Below are 20590 nucleotides of genomic sequence, written 5' to 3' on the forward strand. Positions count from 1 at the left end.
CGTCCAGAATGACGAATCGTACAAAGCGGGAGCTGATCCAGCACTGTTCATTTCGTGGAACGAGAAACCGTAATCCGGCAGAACCACCCGGTGTATTGTCCCATACGACAATTCTCTAGAATAAAAAAAGCGCCTAATCTCCGAGGTAAGCTCGGATTGTTTTTTTTATTTTGTTTTTTTTTTATTTAAAAATTTTGTTAAGAAATGTATATCAGATAAGAAGATATTGATTGCAAATTTAAATATTTAGATATTAGAAATATTTTCTGTTGATTAAAAATACTAATATTTTTCTGACTAAATACCCACGCATTTGTGGAAATATGCTCTGACGTAGGATATGAACAATAGATTTTAGTGACGTAAGATAGTAAGTACAGTGTAAATGGATCGCTTTTAAAGTTATCAATAGATTTTCTTTCATCGTTTTTTATATTATGATCATCAATATCATTGATGAATTTGATAGCAAAAAAATTGGTGGAAGGGATGCGTAATTCCATTGCAGAGGTTTTATAGGATACTTCCTACGCACGCTCTAACTTGCAAAGCACGTTCTCTCGGTTTTGTTGGTTATAAGAAGTTGATCAAGATTTATTCAACCTAGGTTTATTCCAAGAGAATATATATAAAATATATATATAGTAATTTATATTATAATTTTGTAAATTTTATGAATCGCTAAAACTTAATCTATAGTTCTAATATTTTAGTATTACATACTATTTTTTGTTTTATATAGGAGAGAGTTGCCGAATGCGTATACTAGTCGCTTAAATCGTACCTCATCAATATTTTATATTATTACTTAATATAGATAACATTTAGTAATAATAATATAAAATATATGAGAAATGAATAATATAGACAAAAATATAAAAGCCTACGCCTTGTTTCATGGACATTAGCGATGTTTTAAAAAACAGGTACATCTAATATTAATTTTTAATCAACTTATGTAGCTGATAACAACGCAATTTTTAATCAACTTATGTAGCTGATCATCCAATTTCTCTGCAATTTATAGATTTTTGTATTTTTATAAAAGAAGATTTATTGTAGAACATTTTATATTCGCTGTATACACATATTTGTAATCATTATAAAGATTAAATTGATATTTTTACAAAATCTGCATTAAGTTTCCTAAATCTTGTCATCGCAAAATAAGACTGATAATTGACATTAATAAAATACACTAATATCAATACAAAACTGATATCAATACAAATGTCAAGTGTAAAAATATATTTAAGTCAATTTTATTTTAATGTCATTTGTCTTTTCATTATTATTATTTCATAATTATAAAATATTTGATTTTCTTCAATAAAATTTATTAAAATTAAGTATTAATTAATTATTAGGTATTAGTTAAAAATTTCTTTTATTGATCTATCTTTCAATTGTTTTCATCCATAAATTCAATATTTTAAAAGGAAATACGATTAGTACGATTTAGGCAATCGGTCGCCTAAATCGTACTTATATGTATAGATATTTTTGCAGCATGTTACAAAAAGATTTATAACAAATTAATTTGTTATTGGTAAAAAGTTAAACATGTAATAATAAGTGTCCGAAACCTCAAGCTACAATTTCCAATGTTCATTTCCATACAAAACAGTGCCAGATAGAAAATAAAAAATAGGTTAAGTGGTATTTGGCAACTCTCCTCTATTTTATATGTATGTACATAGTATATATGTATATATATTTTAGCATTTTCAGCAATGAAGCAGTTAATAAATGTAAAATTTTTGATAAATTAAATACACTAGAGAAAAGAAATTTCTCGGAATTGATTTCAATATAAAAGTATAATTTTTCTCCTATAATTTTTTAATTATAGATGAATTAAAATAAGAAATTTGTAGGACATTTTTGTATGTTTAACGATCTAGTAGATCTGATAGGTCGCACAGAATTATATATATATATATATGTTTATTTCTTTATGTTTTTGGTCTTTAATTCATGATTACGTTTGCGAAAGATTCGATCCTGTGACTGAATCAAAATGAAGTTAAATTAGCAAGAGATATGGCATCACGAGAAAGGTAGACTCGATCTCTCGACCCAGCAAGCAGGCTGAGGTAGGTCAGTGAACGCGACTGCAGCAGCCAGCCAGTCAGCCAGCTCCAACGGGAACACCCTCCCGTCCGGGGTAGCACCCTCTCGCCCGCGACTTGTTCGCTCAATATCTGGTGAATGCGTTGCGGGAGTGAGAGAAAACCGAACTGGAAAAAGAGAGCGAGAGAGAGAGCGAGAGAGAGAGAGGGAGAGAGAAACAGAGGGGCGAAATTTTAAGGGAGGATAAGTAAGCTGCAGGAAGCAGAAGAGGGGATGATTCTTACGTTAGTCACAGAGAATCGCTAAAAAGATGTCTCACACCTTTGTATATTTATATGTACATTTATTTGAAATATATTTGATTAATTCAGAAAATAAAAACGAGGGCGCCATAGTTCGATTATGTGAACGAAAGCTCTTTGCATCACAATTACGATCTTTAATGAGATTTAGTAATTCTGCATTCGTCAACCTCTGAGGGCTTTAAAAACTATCACCAGCGCTTCTATTCGCGTGGAACTTCGCTTCAACGAACTTTTAATGGGGTTGGTAGCGAGAATACCTAAAGTTGAATGTTAAAAGTGGCGAAACGAGATGAAGTTTGATCGAATTTGTAATTTTTAACATTATATACCTTTGTAACTTCAAATTGAAATTGTAAGATGAAAGAGACAAAGATTCAATATAATATTAATTTATTTTAATAACGTCTTATTAAGTCGAGCTTAATAAAAGTAATAATAAATGACTAATAATATATACAGCAACAAAAATCAATTATAGAATAAAAATCTTAACAAAATGAAATTTATAATGAATAATAACAAAAATAATAAAATTTCGAGAAATTACATCTGAGATAGAATGAAATATATTTGATGTGTACCTTATAACACAATTCATTTGAAATTATTTTAAAAAGTTCACAAGTTATATTTGTATTTTAGATTTGGACGCACGTATATCTACCACATTATGTAATATTCTAATCAGAATGTGATCTGTATAGCGTCTGTGGATCACGACATGGTTGTGAAATCATCTCGATTTGTGGCTTGAAACAATGTCGATCGTGATTCGCATTCACGATGCGTACACACGTTATATCTACGTATAAATTAATTGCAATTTGCCGTAACCAGATTGCCTGTAAGCTGGCATTTGTATGACCACAATGTTCCTCCGTAAAAGCTATCGCAACCATAATCAGTAATTGATACGTTTCTATATCTTGCTTGTGAAATAATATTTTTTCAGCGAGATGAAACACAAAGTATTGATCACGATTACCACAGGTGTCAAATGTTTTTGTTAGATATTTTATGAATTTTTCAAAGGACGTCAATTTTGACCGTGCTTTTATACACGAGCCAAAGTTTCTACAACACGAGAGAGAGAGAGAGAGGGGAAAAAAAAGGAAAAAGTCTGTTGAAAATCCCGCAGCAAAATCGTACAATATATTTTGAAATATTTCTCTCTCGATATTGCAATGTATTTTGATCTGTTTGTGTGCTGATATTTAAGCCTTTATGTTTATTCATTTTTTAATAAAAAAAAAAACGCTTTTAAAAGTTTTCATTAAAAATAACGAATGTTTTCATTTATAAAAACAAGGAGCATGTTGAAAGATGCACAGAAATGTCGACAATTATGGTTGCAATTTTCCACTCACACTCCATTTATATTTTACATTCTATTTAAAGAATTAAAAAAAGCTATTAAATATCTAGTAAAATTTATTTAAGTTAATATCGGCAAATAACCGCATTTAAAAATGATTTTAATAAAAATCAGCAGAAGACGTAAATATATATTTGCATAAATTTTTATTTGCACAATTATTAATCTTATTATGAATTATTATTTGCATAAATAATTTCATATTCGTATGAATTATTACATTAGTTAGTACAGAAGAGTAGTGAATTTAATACGCTGCTGATGTTATTATCATTTATACAAATTTAGTATTATTTGGTATGCTATGTGCTATTATATCGTATATTATTAGATAATTTTATTTTGTTATTCATAAACGGATCTATTACACACATAAACACGAAGAATACACGTCATACGCATTTATTCTACACATTATACGACGTTATCATCACCCTCGCTCGCCTTACAGAATATAATGCATGATGCATTGCTAGATGATCTATTACTAGATTATGTGATCTATTACTAGACGTGTTTACTTGGCTCGCAGAGGACGAGCAGAGACTATGCTACTCCACAGATTACGTGTCAAAATTAGAAACATGTCTTCCTGACGTTATTTTCATGTACAAAATGATGGGATGCCAACTAAGTGAGCTAGAAAAAGAGAGAAAGAGAAGGAAGAGAGGGAAAAATCGTCTCGAGCTTTTAAATACACTGCCGTTGAGGATACGAGAAAATTGCTAGAGATGTAACATCGTGATATGAAAGCGAATGCGAAACCGATCGATTCGTCTCTTCATCTAACAAAAAACACATTTTTATTGAAAGCAATTCACCACAATTCTCGTTTGGTGAGCGTGCGAAACGCGCAATGTATTTACAAAAAATCCACAGGGACGAGAATTCTCATACACTCTTTTTTCTACGCCATCAGATAAAGCGCTACGGGAAGTGCACAGGAATTTTTATCTTCCTTTTGCAGAACCGTTGCCACTCTCTCGAAGCAGGGAAAATAATATCCGCAAAATCCGTCGCGACGTACATTTCAACTAGAATACTCCACGAGCGTCATTGCAAATCGCGTCAGTCACAATATCGAAACAGTATTGTAATGCGTATATGATAATGATATAGAGATTTAATTTGCGTCGACGCTAAACGCGTTTGTAGATATAATTGTTTTCTAATGCGATGGATGCCGTTTATCGTTTAGCATTTATACCATAATGACAGTTTCAATCAATACGTTATTTTATGTGGAATGTATTTCTGAAACAAAAGGAGGATACAACTTTTTTCGCGACCGTTCAGGGATCGTTTTATTTTTATATTTTCTTATGTATTTTTCTTCATGGAAATAAAAAATTATCATAATAATGACGTTACACTTAAGGAAAAATTGGTACATTGTGTATGAAATAAAGTTAATAAGATCCTTATTCAATATCATTACGAAATCGAATGTGAGTTATGCTTCAATCATTTTAAAACTAATTCAGAGTTGTTGATGCAACTCTGTACTAGTTTTTAAATGATTGATTCATAACTGACAGCAATTTCACAACGATGTGAATAAAAATTTCGTTTTTTTTATTTCAATGTATCAATTTTTCTTTGAGTGTAGTGTTATTATTATGATAATTTTCGGTTTTTCTATGAATAAAAATACATAAAAAGATGTAGAAATAAACGATCCCGAATGATCGCGAAAAAATGAAAGTTTTACTCTCTTTTGCGAATTATTCGGCTTTTTGTGGAATTTGTCGGAGAATCTGTGATTGGAAGCCAGCTGTCATCATTAAGAACTTCTTGTTCTGAAAGATACTGACAATGAGTACTGTATATTGCATTCTATACGATGTGCAATTTTTGTAGATATTTGTTATATTTCAAAATCAGGTCATAGTAATCGATAGTAATGCATAGTAATCGAAAGAATTGCTTATCGAAATTTTTGGTTATTTACAGGATATAAAAGGATTAATGCTTTTAAAAGGAAATGCTTTTCGATTTTCATATATTCGCGAGTATCTTTGTATGTTATTGTTAAATTTAATTTGGTTATGAAACGATGTTTTTAATCGTCGATTCAATTCGAAAACGAATTCCTTGTTGCTCAATTATTCTATTCATTACAAATTTCAATATAAAGGCATCCTAATATTATTTCTTTGTAGCCTTGATTTTTAACAATACAATTGTATTCATGAAAATGTCTTTTATTAAAGCTAAAAATAAATTATTCAGATAAGAACATGGGAATGTTATATTTTTTCAATACTTTTTATAACGTTTCAAATATTACGAAAAATCTCAAGAACGATTATTTTTTAATTCTTTAACTTTAGATTCTTCCTTTGAACATAAAAAGGGAAGGAAAATGAATGTTAAAAATTTAGATGCGATGGATAATTTTCACTTAAAACTATTCTTTAAATATATGAAAAATGATACGAAAAATGATAAATTATACGACTTGCATTTATTACCGAGTGCACTGAAAAAGTATAATTCACATATCGGGAGAATTTTATTAATGTTCTTTGCGAGGTTCTTTGTGTCATTAAAACGACCGACATAATGAACGTTCTGTCATGCATTTTTGCACTGCATGTCATTTGCTACGAAATCCGAGCGAAATTTCTCCTCGGATCGATGATTACACGGTTTCGACGTATCAAGCGTAGCGAGAAAAAGGCAAGTGGCCGCGGGCGAAAGTAATAATCTTCGCTTTGTGCATGTCGGCTGGAACATGCATTAAGGCCTTTTGACGAGAGACGACTGATGGAAGGGAAACGCAATTGAATTCGCCACCGCTCAATTTCGTCGATAATTGAGGGACACCATTCTCGCTCCAATACTTTTCATGCACTTGATGCACAAGCTTTGATATCCCTCCTCCCCTCCCAAAGATTTTCTCCAGCATTGTTTAGCATTTTTATATTATTTTATTGTATTTTTTTACCTCGCTTTATTTTTCTTCTTATATTATTTTATTTTATTTTATTTCGGTTTCTTTTTCACACTCGCTCGGTTCGTTCTCGCACTCACCATTTTCGATGTTGAGTTCCGCCGCTGAAGCTCTATAAGAGGGCGGTCTTCCATAATCACTGGCATCGCTCGGATGAAGCAGCAGCTGGTGCGATGTCCTAGAATGATGTCTGGAGCCGCCGGAGGAGCGACGTACATGAACGTTGTTCAACACCGTGCTGCTAGATGCCCTACTGAGGGCTGCTCTCTGTCTGACCGCCTCCTTGTAAATTTTGCAGTACATGATGATCATCACGACACCCGGGATCCAAAAGGACACACAGGAACTGATCACCGCATATGGGAGGTTCACCACGAACATGCAAATCTGAGATCGCAGAAGTCGAAGCATTTTCAATTGCATAAAACTTGTAGGATTATCGTGAAAATTTCTCTTTGCCCTTCACAAATTATAAACCCGTTCAAAATGAGTTTTGCAAAAAGTATATGAGACTTCTAAATAATCTCGGAGTGTAAAGAATTTAAGAAAATTTTGCATGAATTTGCAATTCGATTTTATGCATAAATAAATAGACCACAGGAAGATTGGGTTTTAAAAATTTGTAAAAAAATAAAAAAGTGGAAGGTTCGATACCTATATTCGTGAATGTAAAATTAAATGAATGGAAATAATGGATGAACCGTTACTTTATTACTCTTTTAATAGCTACTTTAATAATAGTTATCTTTGAGTAAAATTGAGGGATCGTAAAAAAAAACTTCGATATTAAAAAAGTTACTAAAATAAGCCATTAAAATATCAAAAATTCAAAGATGTTATTTATAACGAAATTTAAGAGAATATGCTCTTTTAGTTTCCCTCCATCGTATCAGATTTCTTTTCTAAAATCCTCAAATTTCTTTTCCTTCTCTCATTATCAGAGAATATAACGTCATAACTGATTTATTACTGCAATGTCAACATTAATAAATTATCTTTTGCCAAATTAATACGAGGTAATCTACACTAATTACACGATTAATTATAGATGAAAACTAGCATCCGTTCTATATGTATTTTAAACATAATTATTGGCCTTTGTATCTAATTTACTTCGAAAAATGATGTGGTATTAGCAAGATACTAATTATGATGTGAAATTAATTTCTCTATAATTAAGGGATTGGTACAAACTGAAGTAACAATACAGTTTTCCTAACGAGTGAGATTACGAGAGTTATTCATTAAAAATGTATATTAATTGAAGAGGAAAGATAAATACTGTAATTAATCTAATGTTATCTCTGGTAACTCACTAAATCTTAAGTTGATAAGGAATGTTGCAAGCCACTTACATTAATAATTGTTAAAAAAGAAAAAATTATTATAAGAGAAATATTAATGATGATACTCAATTGATGTTGCCATCATTGTGATTAGCACAGTATTAATAACAGTATTATGAACATAAGAGCATTAATTTGAGAAATTGCAGTGATTAGCCGGATTCTATTTTTGAAGATCAATTAAATTCGGGATCAGTAATTACTACGAGGGAAAGAAGTCGTAGAAAGAAGGGTAAGTAACTGTGACAGTTAAGAAAAGCGTTGATAAATGAATCTTATCACTGGTAGTTTTCCGACGGCGTACTCCATCAATTAAAAATTGATACCTCACATAAGACTGGAGTGTACGTAAAAAATATAAATTATATCGTATATAATATCGCAATTTGTATCTCTGCTAAATACAACAAAATCATATAACCGAAATATCAATGAATTACAAATCGAGACCAATATTTTTGCGGAAGATAACGTATCTTTTCATTTTCTGACAGAAGTTATATGTTATTACCATTTTGCTGCCCCAATAATTTTATTTATATTATTCAATAATTTCACAATATTTGTTTTGTAAGTTTTTTATTATTCTTTTATGAAAATTATGCTTTATTCTTGATAAATTATTTAAAATTATTTTCTTTTACATAAAAAATCTATATATAAGAAAATATTTATATTGCACAAGCATATTATTGCAATAAAAGCAGAATATTCAGAGTGAAGAATTTTTCGAGAAGTATTGATTAACTTTTTCTGAGATATTGATCTATCTAGGTTATCTGTCTTCTAGATATAATAGACAGTGTTACAAGTATGGATTGAGCGCGGTCGACAGACAATGCGATCGAGAAAATGACAAATAAAGTAATAACATGATATTGGAGGACAATAAGAGTTATAGAGATATTGAAATGAAGAGTCGTTATTTGATATATTCTATAAGAGATAAGCAGAAAACCAAACGCTTCGGAGCTAATCGAAACTGTTAAACAAAAACAATATATTGATTCGCTTTGAAATTGGATGATATCAAAGTATGTATTGGTTAATTTTATATTTCAAGGCGATGAAAGTGATGTTCGCGCTATTTTTTGTAACAGAAGTAATATGAATTAAAATTTATACTTCCGAATTATGTTAAAAACGAGAAATTTTCTCATAGATATCTTATTATTAGTAGGTATAGCACATATGTGTATACACAATTTTCACTCTCGCAAAAAATTTTGTGATATACAATCTTTTAAATATGGATTTAAGGTGTTTTAAAAATAAGTTCTTTGATCGTCTTGTCTTTTACTGAAAGTGTTATTAAAATAAAGTACTAAATATATATATTTATGAATTCTATGAAAAATTTAACAGAAGAATAATTTTATGAGTATCTAGATTAATTAGAAAAATGAATTGATCGAGCAACAAATTGTAAAAAAGAAATGATCAGAAATATAGTGTCGAGATGAGATTGATGGATTATACAAGTAACTATAAACTGATAACTTGTAGCGTGGTGGTGATGTATTAGATTGGTAAGATTTCATCATGAAATAAATACACTTAAATTAATTGATCGAGATTTAAGAAGTATATTAAAAATATACTTCTTAAATTTTTTTCAGTCAATTAATTTCTGCGTTCTTAAATTGAAAGAATAATTTTTAAATTCGTAAATTTTTGCTCTTGTTCTCTTGAGAGTTCTCGAACTTTTAAATCCATAAATTTTTTAATCAAAGTAATGTCGGCCAATCTACCTGCGGATTCTTCCGACGGAAGTCCAGGTGTTGCTGCGTGGTGTACCAGCCCATGAAGATAGGTATAAAGCTAATCAGGGCCGGCAGAGTCCAAGCACTACTCAGCATGGCAGTAACTGTTACAGTCCTCATAATGGCTGGGTATTCCAGTGGTCTGACTATTGCGTAATACCTATCGACGCTGATACAACAAAGATGGAGGATACTAGCGGTACTGAAATAAACATCCATCGAATTCCACACGTCGCACATGATACTTCCTAGGAGCCATTTACCACCGGAAAGCTCGACGGAAGCATTAAACGTCATGGCGCACATCGCCACTAGAAGATCCGCCATTGCTAAGGAAACTACATAGCGATTGGTGGGCACCCGTAACTTCCGATGTCTTCTGACGCTGGCAATTACCAAAGCATTGCCTAACAATGCTGTGACGATGATGCTGATCATTATGACGCCCTTAAGGGCGATTAAAGTGATATTTCTTGATTCATCGATAATGCTCAGGTTGTTTCGAAAAAGAGGAACACCCTCAAGGCTTGAAGAAAAGTTGATCTTAAGTATTCGGCGGTAAACCTCCTCATCCGGAGGCTCGCTGACTTCCATCCCAGACCAATATCATATTAAATATTTATTTATTAAAATCCATCGACAGATTTGCCGATTTTTATAATCGTTTCTGGATCGTAGCGCTAAGATGGCGATTTAAATATTTCATCTCTGAGACAAGTTAAATCTTTAAATTGCATACAAAAGTATCACTTTTATCATTTTTTCAATCCAAACGTATCTGTCCATTGCAGTCCAGGTTCTCCATTTATCACAATCACTTTCCATAATAATAGTGTTTTACTCTCATCTTAAGTAACGATATAATTTCGCATTTTGTTTAAAACAAATCTCTTTAATTCTTACATCGTTCGTGAAAGTCTTTGTACTTTGTAAATTTGATCATTTATTGTTTGTTCCATAATAAACAATCTGCTTTTAAAGGAAGAATTAATTAGTTAATAAATGAACAAATTCCTTTTTTTTTTTTTTTTTTGAAGAAAATGTCAATTTAAAATGATATATTTATATTAGAGCATGAGTCATAAAAATTATCATAAAGAGGAAAAAAGATTGTGCATTGAAATAACTAAATGAAATAATTAAATGAAATTACAATTTAATTAGATTAATTAATGGAGAAATATTCACATAAACAATGTCATAAACATTCTTGGAATACTAGGTAATTTAATTAAAATGAATGCATATAAATAAAACATTGAATTATATTCGTGAGATTAAATAGAAAATATCTAATGTCTTTAATTATTTTTATCTTTAATTATTTTTTTCATACGTATGATAATAAAAAAAGCCGGTCTACTTTATAGTAATGTTAAAAAAGAAATACGGCAATAAACTCAGCGTAGATACGGAGATATAATGGTTTTTAAAACTTTCCTTTTTTTTCGTACCCCAGTTACCGATCGTAATGGCGAACATCAAAATTACAATCGTACTGGCTTTTATGTATGCTTGTGTAATCGCGAGTATCTGTAAATACGTCTGACTGTGTTATTAACGACAAGCCACGAAAACGTCCCATCAACGATTTCTCCTTCGTTTTCTTGGAACCGCTACGTTTTATATTCATATGATTACACACATGTATAATTTAGGGTCTTCAAACTCCTTTAGCGATTGACGAATCAAGTATTGACAGTTCAAAAGACATGTATATAACATTTCATTTCGTTACTGACATATTTACAAATCATTACGATAGATTTTCTCGTTAATCCTGCTTTTGTCAATGCTTGAACCTAATTTGATTAAAATAAATTATCATTCTAATTCATTTTTAGAATAGTTTTTATTTTAATCTACAATTAATACTTAATTTTTAATATTCAACTGATTTAGTATTTAATATTTAATATAAATTTTTGTATGTTCTTTAATATCCTATAACTATATTCAATATATTTTTTTAACTATGTACTTCTGAAATATTTTTCACTAATTTGAATTGAATCTGTATTGATATTTGATAAACTATTATTTAATTACAATAAGAATCCTTTTTCTTAATTAATATTTAAAATATGTTATGAGAAATATATAATGTATATTAAAACTTGCTAGGAAAAAATTTAGATACATTCTTTTAAATCTCATTTTGTTATAAAAACGCGCGCGCGCGATGACATTCGTCGCAACAATTTAACTTTGTCGCAAAATTAATGCTCTACGGCTAATTAGGTAATTTATCAAAATTTCGCTCAAAATTGGAAGGCGACACTTTCGAACTGCCGACAGTTCATTAACATTTATAGCGAAGTTGGCGCAGACATCGACCTATCAGCGCAACTTTCCTTGCACGAAACTTCCTCTTCGGTATCGGAAAGACAACTCGAGCGAAACTGTAGGAGATTCGCCAGATAATTGCTGCAATTTTGGAAGCTCGATTTATCGTAATCACATGATCGTAGTCGCGATCACATCTTGATGATGCACCATGACGAAATTAAATCTCTCCTAATACATATAATATATATATATATGTAATGTAATATCTATTATTAATAAAGCGTACATATATATAATATAATACCTATTTTAATATAAGATAAACAAACTAAAGAAATCAGAAAGAAATAAATAGAACGCTATGTAATTCTTTTTTTTCGTTATTTTTTTATACGTGTATATTTAATTTTCTTCTATTTTGATTAGTAGATGATTAATGCTATTTCCTTGAAAATAAGCTATTTTTTTATATGTTTGCCTCGCGAAGATTAAGACACAGTATTACCTCGGCGGGGAGGAGGTGGGAGATGAAAGAAAAATAATATCTCATATTAATTTTGCAAACAGTACGGAGGCAAATTTACATCTCGTTTCTGTTAGTAAAGATATTTACGTCAAGACGATACTTTCTGAAATTTTAATAACGATACATATGAATGTGTATAATATAGGTGTAGATCACTTATGTTGAAAGTAGTTTAAATTTCTAATATAAAGTAAGAATACAGATATACGTAATCTATTTTGACGTGGGTTTTTTCAAGATGTACCTTATATATACAGCTTTTTCATTACGCGAGCTTATAAAATTTTTGAGCTCGTATAAAACTCTCCCGTGACGAGAATTTAATTTGAAAATTGCGAAAAAATATTTGTCTCTTATTCTACATTCATAACTCTGAATGTAACGTATGGTTTAATTTTATAATTTTATATAACAATGATTTTTTAAATAAAAGATAAACGTTTCAGAATTCTAAAAATAAGAATATTTGAAGAACAGAACTTTCAAAATGCATTTTGTCCGAAATTTATAATTTTTAGAAAACGAGGAAAAAGCCACGAGGAAATCACGCGCCTTAAAGAAAATAACAATTTGTCAATTAGTAGGATGTAAAATATTCAACAAAATTGCTAAACTATTTCTAATAATGTTAAACAAATGCATTTTATTTGTCTTTAGTTAAAGGACATAATGCACTTCGAATGTCTAGACTTTTTTCAGCACATAAATTGATGGTGAAAAAATGCTTTCAGAGCATCGTAGAATAGCTTAAAATACTACTTTTGACACTGAACACTATGCCATCTCTAATTCAAAAAATTATATTCTGGACAAAATGCATTTTAGAAGTCTGCTCCTCATTTATAATCTCTAAGAGAATTGCCTACGGTATTATCTAAATATTATATGTATTGTGTGTGTTGTGTTTTGTTTTTGTTTTGTTGTATGAATATTTTTTATATAAGAAATTTATTATTAAAAAATTTTTATTTATTTGATTTTTACGACTTTCATGTAGAAATGTTGAAAGTGTCATGAAATTTTATGCGAGTTTCTAAAATTGTAGTTTTTTTAAGTTGGTAGACAAATTGGACCTCGTTTCCTTGACGAGAAACGATGGTATTTTAAGTTTCGCAGGTCGCGAGAGAGAGAGAGAGAGAGAGAGAGAGAGAGAGAGAGAGAGACTTTCTTACTAAGCATTAAATATTAATAACCACAGCCTGTGTGAATGTTTGACTTTTTCTGGGCTGCGTTCGGGAACATTACCCGAGTGCTTCCATGTATCGTTTTATCCTTGTTGTTCATCCAATGTTAATTCCAATTAAACAAGAATGAAATGATACATGAAGGCACCAGGATAACTTTTCCAAACGTAGCCCTGGGCGATAGAAACGCGGACAGTAAGGTAACCGAGAAGGGGTCAGGGTAAGGAGAAGTTGATAGTGGAACAAGTTCAAGAGAGGCCTGGATTTACATACTGCAATATTCATAGAGCCTCTACCTTTAGCCCATTAGCAATTACTCTCTGTGTGCATGAGAGTGTGTATCATACATAGTGAGGTGTCAGTATCGCTTTCATACATCGTCAATAATGGAACGAAAGAAATAACGAAAATTTAGTTATCATGAATATTCTGGAATAAATCATTGAATTCGCGAAATGAAATTATTTTGTAAATAAAATTTACTTCATTTCGAAGATTTATTAAAGTTTATTGATGTATTTATTATTATAACTTCATTAATTAATGTATTATTAAATTAGTTTATTATACATATACTCCTCATGCTAAAAATTAATTACTGCAGAATTTATACATATAAAATTAATAAAAATAACGTTTAGTTTTTCTTTTTCATTTGCTTCATTCGTTGAGTATTTTTGACATTATTTTATTTTTTTAATTAAATATGCAAGATTTATAATTTTGTCTTTTCAAAAATAACAATTTCATCTCTTTTTTAATAAAAAATATCATCTTTTTATTTTTTAAATATTATTTTGCCAGTCTTTATTTTTAATCACGATTGTCATAATTTTCTTGCGATATTTTCTACTTGATCTGTTCGATATATGACGGCTTTGAGTTAACCTTTCGATTGGCGAATTAATTCCTTTGTCCTCCACGTCTAGTATCCGAGAGAACGTGAAGGCAATAAAATTTTGAAAGATCGACAGACACATTCACGCTCTGCACGTCAATATGTGTCAATGGATCCCTCCTCTCTCTAAAAATTAAAATTAAAAAAATGTCGACGTATGTCATTGGCGATTCGATCGAAACGTGAATGTTTCTCACTCAATAATTTATTTCTATGAAGGATGTTGTAAAATGTCAGACTACGTAATTTTAACATGAATTAAATTCGCATAACAGAATTCAAAAACGCACAGTTGTGAATAATTTTGAGAACTCTGTGCTATTAATTATCCGTTATTAGATTCCCAATTAATTTTATTTTTATAAACGACATCCCATACATATATATAATTCATACAGCTCTTTCGTGGAATTTTATTTCTTTTCTACATATAATTAATATTTAGCGACATATAATTTCTATTTGTTATTTTAAGGAATTTATTGTTTTCAAATTGCGTGTGTGCGTTTCTAAATTTACAATATTAAATTGAAAGAGAAAGGAATCTTTGCTTCATTTAAATATTATAAATCCAATATATTTGATAAATTGTTAAGACATAAAAAAACTGCGCATTCGTTGAGAAAATGTCAGAATTCACAGAACAGAATTAATCTTTGGGGAGTGAATAATGAGAATGCCTATGTAGTTTCCGGTTTACAAGCAGATTAAATGACACTGAGAGCCTGTACATCAGTAATACTGAAATGCGAAGCTGTCATTTGAGTGCCAATTCCTCTAAACGTAAATAGGAATGAACGATTGAACTGCCAACGCGTTTTACGCATGCGAAATCGAAGAGTTCGCTCTCGAATTACCTAAAGTGCATTTTTAGAACTGTACAGAGATAAAAGATAGAAAAAGAAAATTTATATGTGAAGATACTTTTGAACAATGTAAAAAGTATGAAAAATACGATTTTATTATATAGTTACACAAGAAACACAAAATTTTTTACGATTATAGAATATAAAAATATATTATCAAATTATTAAACAATTAATATTGATAATAATAATCAATAAAATAAAAATTAGTTACTATGAAGTAAATTAACGCATATAAGTTAAAATTCGTTGTCATCACTAATATATGTACGTACTAATCAGATATCAATCAAAATGCTAAAATATATTTTAAAAAGTCTCAAAGAATTAAACTTATTAAACTGTCTGTAGCAAAAACAAAATTTTCATAAAACTGTCGTAGTTTATCATACAAGTTTCAGACGTTAATCGCTGGGATTTATGGTATTCCGGTAAAAATCCCGAAGATAAATTATCTCACTGCGACAAAAAGACCATCGATGAATTGACAACCTTGAATCGAGAAGAAACCAACAGATCACCATTTGCTATTTTATCCGTCACTCCATCTATCTGTTTCAAAGACGTGGAAAAATTAAAAGCGCGTCTTGGCGTCTAGACGCTGGTTTCATGTAACCGCATCCAAGGACGCCACGAAAGGCGCAAGCGCTTTCGCGCCATCTCTTTCACGTTTCTAACCACCTCTGTAAGGCGAATGGTTCACGGTAAGCATTACCAATGTGACGAACCAATTCGTTCTGAATTGTTTCAGAAAAGGAAGCAATTAATCAAAACTCTTTCACTTTTTGTCACCATGAGGAAATCATAAAAATGATTTGAATTAAACCATCTTTATAAGGACGATACTCTTCACATTCAACGCTTTACAACAAAACGCCAATCTTTGCACTCGCGGTCTCAATGCGATCTAAGATCAATTCTGTTAATGTCAGTCGACGTTACTCGCAGTTAAAAGGATATTATTATTATTATTATTATTATTATTATTGATCATAATACCACGTTCAAATATTATTTAGGTGCGTAGTAGGATATACATGTATATGCATTTAGCAAGGAACGAGCCGGTCTCTTTAAAAGTTCCGTTAAAATATTAATTATGAATGAAATTTAATTAAATTTTTAATGATTCAGACTTTTAATAAATGGTTAAAAAAAATTAAATTAATAAAATTTTAAATGATTAAGGCTTCTTGTTATTAATTTATGACATTATTTTATGCTAATTAATATAAAAATAAATTTCCCCACATAATTGCAGTGTAAATAAAATAAGATTGAATTTTTCTCCATTTAAAACTTATTACTTTTTTCTACCTACACTATTGAATATCACTTGTATAGTGAATATTATTATCGTTGTTATTGAGTTTTTAATTTTAGTGCTTGTTAAAATAGTTGAATATTTTTTTTAGTCTTCCTTTTAAACAATGAGGTAACGATAGATTTAGCAACACTCTTTTAAAGATTTAAACTGCACTGTTAGTTAGTAAAACGTTGGTAGGACCGGTCCTAGGACATCGATGTTTTGCTCTAATCCACGACATGCTGTCGGATCGATCTTTCGCGGGCAAGGTCGCGACGAGACCGTCGTCGTCCCCGTTGTCAGCGTCGTCGTCGTCGGTAGCGGTGATTTCAAGAGACGGCGAGTAGTAACGCCTTGACGGATCGTACATGTTCGGACGACGCCGGTAGACTGAGCGTCGCGACGTTTGCCACGGCGCCGCGTTTCTCCCCCTCGAACTCTCATCCTCTCTCTCTCTCTTTCTCTCTCTCTCTCTCTCTCTCTCTCTCTCTCTCTCTCTTTCTCTTTACCTCTCTCTTCCTTTCTCGCATAGTGCCGCCCTACGTTGCGTATTTTAACGTAGGGGAAAGGGATACAAATGCGATATCGATAACTTGACCTTTCATTCAAAGCATTCATATTTACTCAGATAAGGTAAAGAAAAATATGAGATGTACGTGCGAAATGAAACAATATAAGATATGTGAGAAATTTTATGCAACATCGATTTGACGTACAAAATGTAACAAAATTTCTATTTCTAAGATAAAACAACTGTAGAAACGTCAGTTTGACCTTTGACTCAAACACCTGTAGTTATGTAAGTAATTTAACATGAAAACATATAAAGTATGGCGTAATATAATATAAACTGAGTTTAATAATAATATTTCATTTGTTGTGTGTAATTAACTTTATGCATACATTAAATACGCTCTTTATTACGTATACGCATAATGCACATACACTGATATTTTTAAATACTTTTTTGACTATTTTTTTAAAGCATTTGATTTCTTCTTTTCTTTTCAAAAAAATAGAGAGACTGTTTGCGGAGCATTTAGAGAGAAATCAGACAGAGATACATACAAAATTATAATATTTAATTTTTTTAAATTATTATTTAAATTTGTAAGATTCATTAAGATTTATTTAAGTTATTATTAAATTTGATCAGTATTTTAAATATAGAAAAGAAATGCGTCATGTAGGAAAAAAAAATGAAACGAATGGATGCATTGTTTCACGTTTGTTAACGACTTCTCCGGACGATTCTATTGTTTGGATGATATAAGGTCGCATATCCGGGTTCTCGAGCTCAGATATGTATAGAAATGCATTGTTTTGTACCGTACAAATATTTGCATATATGACATAACATGAGAATATGAGAAGGGTGCGCTCATGCTAATTATAATATGGAAAGCGGGCGAGTCTGGTATGAAATGAATAGCTCGTGAATCTTATTTTTACCACAAATGGCAGCAGTCAGTTACTTTGCACATATCAATGCAGTTTGAGATAACAATAACGGACCAATAAAGTTAAGTTCTTTATAAAAGAAGAGAGAAAGTATTATATGAAAAACTTATCGTAAGAAGTAAAAAACTTCCAGTAAATTACTTGTATAGAATGAACGCGCAGAAGCATGACGATTGAGGAAACCTTGATCCGAGATCTCGAGAAAGAAATGACGTTTTATTACTGCAACCTTAGCGGCGTATTATACTAATTTATCTCAATAACTGCACTCGCTAACAATTCCGGCTCAATCGATGCCATATTTCGCAACTCTCATATCACCGCATGTAACGTGAAGAAGTTGGAAACAAAAGTTTATATCACGTCTGTGAATCCAGAAATACACAAGGATACAAAGAAATATATAAAATATTTACTATAATAAAACGTTCCTTTCCATCAATATATGTATATAACCTTACTGAATCGATTGCGTGAAAAAGAAATTGTAAGGCTGTGGCAATATTAATACTGGAAAGACTGTTATATATTATGCTCACAGAAAATATAAATGTTACAAATGATAATTAACAATTATTAACGTATTTATATTTTGTATATTATATAATAATACACATATAGAATTAATAAAGAGTGTAAAAAATTTGATTGATAACCATTACACATATTTGTGTAAAAATGACACAATTTATGAGTAAGTGAACAAAATAACATAAAAATAAAATGTTTTAAAACATAAATTTTGAGATAATTGAATAAAATGTGGATTAATTTAACATATCACATATGTTAATTTTATTGAAAAAAATATGCTTCCACGATTTGTTTACTGCTGCGTCGATATCTTTTTTTTATATTTTTTTTATTCTGTTATATATAATGTTTGTGAAACCTTCTATATAGTTAAATTAATGTGAACCCAAAAATTTATGTAGACCGTTTGGGATATGCGATTTATGTTAAATTCAATACATTTTTTCCAACAGTGCATATAATTATATTATAAGATAAAAATTGTAAAACAAAGAAAAAGATAAACGAAAAAAAGAAAGAGAGAGGCAAAATCCTTCTTTACGTATAGTGTTCGAGTTCGTATCGTGAGATCGATCGGTTCACGGGGCACATATGTAATAACGACGAGCGGCCTTCGCGCGAAAGCACCGAGGCCGCGCACGTGTTTCGCTTCGCGTTTGCGCGCGATTTTGCTGCAACTACACGCTCTCGTTTTCTCGAAATCGCTTCTTCGAGGGTATCGCTTCCTCCTCGAGGGCGCGCGCTGCTCGAAAGGCGGTGATCACGCGAAAAGCAGGAGCGACCGCACGCAACGACGAGTGAGCCAGTTTCGTGTGGCTCTTCAAGGTCCCCTCGCTTCAAGATTCGTTCGAATTTAATAAAAAGTTTAACACACGAACTTAATTTTAATTAATTGATGCGATAAAAAATTTGAAATTATAATTATAATTTATTTAAATAAGTTGTAAGTAAATTTTTTTTTTGAAAAAGTCATTTATATTAGAGAAAAGCGGTGAGACTTTACTTTGATCGCGGCGAGAACGAAGATTACACCGACAGTGTCACCTCATTCTAACTTTTTGCCCTCTGCTAAGATCTTACATCTGCGTAGTAAGTAAGAAGTTCCGATCTAATTCCGAAGATCGTAGAGGGCGAGAAGTTTCACGAGAGAACTTCTCAAACTACGCACGTCGAATGACTGCAAAGGACTTTTACGAGAAATTATATGTTATAAGCATTATTCATGACAGGTATTTGTGCTCGTATATTATGTATATAAAAACCCCTTAAATCCCTCTTTTTGAGTTTGGGATCTTAATGGTTAGGTATTTAGAAAACAAACTATTTCTTAGTATTTCTCGTTGAAATTTGAAACGGTTTTTTTACTTCACAAAGTTTAATTGAACGCTATCATGTTTTTCTTACCTTCTGGATTTTCAACATCCAATGTTATAGAATACAGATAAGTTAAAAAATTAAATTAAATTTTAAAAAATTAAATTAAAATTTCAAAAGAAATGAAAATAACCGAAAATTAGAATTGATTATTAAATAAAAATATCTATAATTAAATGTTAATATGGCTCAATTAGAATAAATCAATAAATAAAACAAGGGCAAACGAGCCAACTACAATATAAGATCTTTAATAAACGTATATATATACAATAATCAAACGTTTCGACACCGATCGGGTCATTTTCAATGTACAATAACAAAACATCTTACG

General features: G+C 30.8%; 1 protein-coding gene across 2 annotated transcripts in view; it reads right to left on the reverse strand.

Moving 5' to 3' along the window:
• LOC108722207 (octopamine receptor beta-3R) overlaps window positions 1–20590 on the reverse strand; it is a 139346-nt gene that overhangs the window by 17876 nt on the left and 100880 nt on the right. The window contains exons 1-3 of one of the 2 annotated variants that reach the window (XM_018447191.1): window positions 16903–16975; window positions 9807–10787; window positions 6790–7096 (exon numbers count right to left, since the gene is read on the reverse strand). The exons of the other annotated variant lie outside the window; for it this stretch is intronic. Of the exons in view, the coding sequence (XP_018302693.1) occupies window positions 6790–7096; window positions 9807–10412 (913 nt within the window). The 5' untranslated portion in view covers window positions 10413–10787; window positions 16903–16975. Of the gene's footprint in view, window positions 1–6789; window positions 7097–9806; window positions 10788–16902; window positions 16976–20590 lie in introns of those variants that run through there. 2 annotated transcript variants of the gene reach the window in all.

This window comes from Mycetomoellerius zeteki, unplaced genomic scaffold, assembly GCF_001594055.1.
Source record: "Mycetomoellerius zeteki isolate Tzet28-1 unplaced genomic scaffold, Tzet1.0 scaffold199, whole genome shotgun sequence".
Lineage (NCBI taxonomy): Eukaryota > Metazoa > Arthropoda > Insecta > Hymenoptera > Formicidae > Mycetomoellerius > Mycetomoellerius zeteki.